The 6,524-nt window shown below is 39.1% G+C and overlaps 1 protein-coding gene across 1 annotated transcript in view; it reads right to left on the bottom strand.

The window, feature by feature from the left end:
- LOC106536201 (alpha-2-macroglobulin) overlaps positions 1-4,152 on the bottom strand; it is a gene marked incomplete at both ends in the record, with an annotated part of 8,945 nt that extends 4,793 nt beyond the window's left edge. The window contains 5 exon segments of the mRNA XM_014033409.1: positions 77-224; positions 305-389; positions 472-637; positions 971-991; positions 4,100-4,152. Coding sequence (XP_013888863.1) covers positions 77-224; positions 305-389; positions 472-637; positions 971-991; positions 4,100-4,152 — 473 coding nt within the window.
- Between the last annotated feature and the right edge of the window lie 2,372 nt (positions 4,153-6,524).

Below are 6,524 nucleotides of genomic sequence, written 5' to 3'. Positions count from 1 at the left end.
TTCTGCAGAACATATTTTCATCATTTATAAAAAGAACTTTCAACACCAAGATGAGATTGTAACCATAAAACCATACCTCTTCTCGTTCCGTCTTGCACGGAGAAGTCAAGCTGATTTCCTTGGAGATTTTCTGGATGAACGCAGGTTTACAGGCCTGGTAGTTTTTGAGAGGCCGGCAGACCCTCACTTTGATATCTCCTTTAACAGGTCTCCCATGTTTGTGCCTAAACGAACATAAAATGGTTCACTCATTAAAGGGAACCTGAATCCAAAGCATGCAAAAACAATCTGTCTTTTTACTTACTTTCCACATACTTGAACCTCAAACGAATCCTGTCCGAYACTGACTTCTTTGCTTAGAGTTACATGGATGTCAAATTTAGGCAAAGCTGAAAACAAACAGATTTTCCTTTATATGTGATCACAAACAGACAAAGAAGAAAAATAAAAACCAAAATATCTCCAACTTACCGTACTTTTGCACCTTGAAGCTGTGAGAAAATCTTTGTTCACCTTGGTGCACTACAATCCGGTAGAAACCCTCCATGGCCTCAGAGTTCAGATGGTATAACAGCTGTAATATTTTGCTGCTAGATGTTTGATTTACCCACCGACCAATCCAGTTGTTGTCAGGATCCTGTTCAGTGACATTAGTTAGGGGTTGACATCACTGGAAAATCAACATTTTGTGGTAAAATCTTCAAAAATTAGAAAACTTTGATTTGGATTGTTGGATTTTCATTCCAATGATGATCCCAAATCAGCACAAAATTGATTCACTTTGATTTCACTTTTCCCTATTATAGTTTTGATTTTAGAAAAAATGTGTTCTTATTTTCTTAAAATGCTGCTCTTTTCCTGTAAATAATTTAAATCCCAATATTTTGCTGTAAAAATGTGTTTGTGCAAAGAATTTAGAAAACACTAAAATGAACAAAAACACACAAATGGTTTGTGGATGTTTTCTTACCTTGATGATAATTGTGTCATACTGGGAATAAAAAAGAAAAAAATGTTTAACTTGAAAACATTTTGTGGTGTTTTACACAAACAGCAGATTTTTCAGGTTTTAATCATAAAAGTATTTTCGTAAATTTGTTAGTTTGGTTACTGTACTCCACTGAAGTGGGAATGTTGTTGTAGCCTGTGTCTGTTTTATCTGTATTTTTACCATAATATCTTTTGAACTAGTGAACAGATTTTGATGAAACATGCAGACAGTAATCACTCAACCAACTTGGCTATAACTCAAAAATATTTGACAGATTTCGAGTTAAAGTTTCAGCTTGGTAGTAGACCAGGGTGGTTCCCAACACACTTTCTGAGCTCTAACCCTTAATATGAATTTTTCACTTTTATCTACAAAAGTTAACTTTTTCTGTTAGAAAAATATCTCATGACCCACTTGACATATTTTAATAAAGTTCTTATAAAGAGACATACATCAACTGATTACCTTTTAGAGTCAACACCATTCAACAAGCCACCACCAGTAGTAGGGCAGCACTGTTCCATAAATTAGCCCCGCAATTTCAAAAGCACTTATGAGAATCTATAGGTTCACAATTTCAAAAACATTTCAGTCATAGAAAAATTAGCAGAAGCTAATTTTAAAGCTCAAGTTCAATTTGACACAAACTAGCTGACATTTCATGTACAATGTATGCACAACACTGCCAACTAGTAGTGTATGAACCCTTTTACAGCTTAATCCTACAACCGCTGATTGCTGGGGATGTGATTTTCCTGAAACAGACCTTTAGCTCCTGGTGTAAAAATTAAACGTTGTTGAAGATTGCTAGTTCGGCTGATTCTTTAAAAAGTTGTTGAGGATTGCTAGTTYGGCTGATTCTTTAAAAAGTTGTTGAGGATTGCTAGTTCGACTGATTCTTTAAAAAGTTGTTGAGGATTGCTAGTTCGGCTGATTCTTTAAAAAGTTGTTGAGGATTGCTAGTTTGGCTGCTTCTTTGTGTTTTTCTTTTGTTTGTTGTAGATTTTTCATTAAAGAAGCATCAATAAAGTAATTTTAAAACTGTTTATAGGTAAACTGAAGCAATGCATTCTGGGTACATGACAGACTGGCAGGAAACGAAAGCACAGGGAACAGGAAACTAGTATCTTCCCTTCAAAATAAGAGCGTGGATTTTAAAGTTTGTCGTGTTTCCATTGGATTTTAAAGTTTTCCAGTTCACCTGAAACTCATCAGACTGAAGAAGTCTCTTGGAGGAGAGATGAAACATTTCACTAAAGAAGAACCATCCAGAGGACCTACTAATTTTTTCTTTTTGATTTTTTTCGACCTGGATTAGGGCATTTTCTTATAGTTGCTGCAGTTGACCACTAGATGTCAGTCTTCACCAGCATAACATCTTTAAATCATTTCTGAGTCTCTAACCGATTGCTTTGAGCTCCAGCGTTTAAACTTTATTTTTTAAAAGGAGCTCCGATTGTAAAGTAAAATACAAGTAAATCAATACATACAAAATTTTAGTATGGATTACAAACGTTTACTGTTTTTGCTGTTGCCTTCCTGCCACGAAAGCAGACACAAAGCATTGTGGGAAATCAGAACCGTGACCCAAAGCAACAGTCAGCAGGATGTATACCTTCACAATAAGTGTGTTTATCTGGGAGGGGTGCTGTTGGATAGATCACATGTGTTGTGATTCATTGACAGTTATACCTTCTGCTGTTCAAGATAACGATGACTGGTAGATAATTAGTTATTAGCGGTACTGCATTTTTATTTTAGAAAGTGCAAATCTGCTAATGAATATTAATAAATAATTAATCCACTAATGCGCAAATGAAATATTTAGGTCTGCTATTAGCAAATTTGCACTTTAATGGGCTGGTGCCCACCACTGGCCGCCATAAATAATCCAAATCAGTCAGAATGGTTATATTTCTGTCAGTTTTACAAATACTGAGCTAAATGTGGTGTGGTGCAAGCTGTCAGTCATTGTGCAACATATTTGCTTAAAACCTGAACAATGTTAAAACTAACAATAACTCTGCTGATCCACCTTGGCCAACACAGAAACAGTTGTAAATCATTCAGTTTGAAAGATTTTGAGCAACAGCTTCATGTGGTGATTGCTGAGATTCATCCTCTACATCTCTCAGGTCTAACATGTCACAAAACATCACAATATCACACATAAAGCCGCTGAGCAGGTTTGACCAAAACAGTGCCATCATTTCTCATCATAAACCATTTCAGTCAAAAACAACGGGATCAAAGAGGGTGGACGATATGTATTCCTTCCTTCTGATTAGTTCATTTGTTCCTGGGGGCTCACCACCTGCAGCAGGGGCCATATGAGTCAGGTGACTGACATCATGTGTGGTGGTCAGGGGCAGGTGGTCTGACCCTGGCTTACCAAAGCTGGCTCTTGGGACATAGAATGTGACCTCTCTGGTGGGGAAGGAGCCTGAGATGGTGTGTGAGGTTGAGAGCTAGATATGTATAGTTGGGCTCACCTCGACACACAGCATGGACTCCAGAACTGATCTCCTCAAGAGGGCCTGGACCTTATTCCACTTTGGAGTTGCCCATGGTGAGAGGCGCCGAGCTGGTGTTAGTCTGCTTTTGGTCCTCCGATTTGGTGCCTGATTTTGTGCCTTTTGTGATTTTGTGGTGTTCTTTCGACCTCAATAAGTGATGTCATCGGGAGGTGGAAGGAATACTTCTCAGACTCAATCCCACCATCTTCTATGAAGGAAGCAGAGTCTGGGGACTTCAGAGTTGGTCCACTCATAATTGGGGCTGAGGTCACTGAGGTAGTTAAAAAGCTCTGGTAATTGGGCTCCGGGGGCGGACAAGATCCGTCCTGATTTTCTCAAGGTGGAAGATAATGGATGGATGGATGGATGGATGGATGGATGGATGGATGGATGGATGGATGGATGGATGGATGGATGGATGGATGGATGGATGGATGGGTAATTCTTTGTTGCAACAGTTTTAGAATGAGACATGTCTAACTGTAGGAGTGATTCTGTTTTGAGGGCGAATTTTGACCAGAATCTAAAAAGTTTTAAAGTCACACTGATCATGAAGGTGAAGAACAAAAAGTGAAAAAGCCTAAATACTCACCCGTTCTTCGGCAGGTTTCAGCTTGGAGTCCAGAGTGACCGCCCTAATATTCACTGAGAGGAAGACAAAAACATTACATAAAATTTAACTCAACAGTTAATGTTCTTCTCTCCTACCCTTCCTTATCTTTCCCTGCTTTGCTGCTTGGAGCCTTCTCTACATTTTTCATCCAAAATAAGAAATAGTGGATTTTTTTTATTTTTATGGATTTGGTTTTCTGGTCTCTCAATAAAATTCTTGGAACAAAGTTTTTTCTTCTTCCATGGGAGGACATGTCAAAGGTGGGACCTCTGTTCTTCTCCATTCTGGATTTATGTCTGGACTCAGATTACTGGATTCTACAGATTGGCTTAGTGGTCTCCTGGGGTTCTACAAATCAGCGTCGGTGGCTTTTTATCTCCTGGCTGACTGACCAGTTCGATGGATGGCCGTATTCTATCAGAACTCGGACATTGTGTCTTGAGCGAGTCGGACTCAGTCTGCAAGCGGTTCTATTGAGGGTCGCGGGCTGGCTGTGGTCCCTGGACTTTGCTGGCCAGATGGAATTGATCTAGGAGGAAGCTGATAGATTCAGGCTCAGTGGAATTTGTCCACACCATTTGCCTGATTGGATTCACCACCTTGACATTTACCAGCAGAACTCTAAACCAGATGGAAAATTATCGTCTGCTTGTCTCTTCTGTTCCCAAAACGACTGATTACAGATTCTGGATCTCCCCGACAATGGCCTTGGATCTGTTGACTAAATTCTTCCTGGCTGGATGTGTCAACAAGGCTCTGCCCCCCACCTTCCCCCATCCTCTCTCCCGTCTAATCTGCTTTTCCAGAGCTGGCTGAAAGCTGCACAGAAATGAACAGTTTTCCATCAATATTTCTGAAATATGGCTGTGCTGGTTTTGGGGACTGGATTCTTCGGGCCCCTTAAATTCACTTACTCCTCTGGCTAATAACTTGCTCAATGCGGAGGTTTTTTCATAAACACCATAGTGTGTCACAGTGTTGATATAATATGATGTTTTTGCTTTTATCCTCACCTTCCCTTCCCTTGTGTGTTTTTCAGCTTTTCTTTGTTTCTAAGTTGGTGCCACGGCAGGCAGCCTGTTACTCCAACTCCACTGTCTTGAGCTGCTGTAATGTTCAAATTTCCCCACTGTGGGATCAATGAAGTTCTATCTAATCTAATCTTATCTTATCTTTTGTTGTGATTCCTTACTGTAACCAAAGACAATGATGATGATGTAAATAGAGCTCACGACGTGTTTATGAATATTTCAGGAGCTCTGCGTGAAAATAATTGTGTGCAAAACATATACAAAGAGAAATAATGTGGACAATCCATGGATGACAAAAGGGATGAGAAATGCTTGTAAAAATATTAYTTGTATTCATGCTTCTTGAAACTGAGAACAAAAGAAGCAGAAGAGAGATATAAGAAGTATAAAAATAAGTTGTCATGGAAGACAGGAAAGCATAAGAAGGAATGTTACAGTGATTTATTAAACTAAAGTAATGGTGATATGACAGCAACATGGCGAGTAATGAATAATGTTCTGAAAAAAAATCATAAAGTATAATCAGGTATTTCACATTATTGTAAAGGAATTTATAAATGGATTTAATCTTGTTTTCTGAATGTTAGCCCAAGTCTTGGAGCTAAAATACCAAAAACAGATAATAATGTGAGTCATATAGGGCGGCTGTGGTGGAGGGGAGCTGTCCTGGAACTGGAAGGTTGCCGGGTCAATCCCCCATCCAGCCGTCTCAGTCGTTGTGTTCTTGGGCAAGACACTTCACCCGCCTTGCCTACTGATGGTGGTCAGAGGGTCCGGTGGCGCCGATGCATGGCAGCCCCACCTCTGTCAGTGTGCCCCAGGGCAGCTGTGGCTACTATGTAGCTTACCACCATCAGTGTGTGAATGTGAGTGTGAATGGGTGAATGTCTGTAAGTGTAAAGGGCTTTGGTCCGTGTACATTCAGGCAGTTCGTGTTTTCATTTGAAACAAAACGTCAAAAAAGCACTTGTTTTTTTGTTTTTCTTTTATTGAACCAAAACAAAAAAACAGATTACAAACCGGTCAGTGTATCTGTTGGTCATTGGATTTTCATTTTCGAAACGGTATTAAAAAACAAGAAACGATTGGATATTTGATTTTTGTTTCAAAATACTGAAATTAAAATGAAAATACAAAGCGTTTCTCATTCTTAGTGTCAAAAGGGGATGAGCAAAWTTTTTTAAATGATTTGAGTTTCATTTTCTGTTTCAGATAGCATAAAAGAAAATTACTTTAAGACAGAAACAAAAAAAGGCTTGTTTGTTCATAATCCATGACAGGTCGTGCCAATTTACTGTCTCCCTACAATAATCTGTTTCACCAGCAGGAGGGGTGTCTGCAGTATCAAAGTTATTCAATGAACATCACATTAC

This window comes from Austrofundulus limnaeus, unplaced genomic scaffold (assembly GCF_001266775.1).
Source record: "Austrofundulus limnaeus strain Quisiro unplaced genomic scaffold, Austrofundulus_limnaeus-1.0 Scaffold1726, whole genome shotgun sequence".
Lineage (NCBI taxonomy): Eukaryota > Metazoa > Chordata > Actinopteri > Cyprinodontiformes > Rivulidae > Austrofundulus > Austrofundulus limnaeus.
This window is presented reverse-complemented; position numbering and strand designations above follow the sequence as displayed.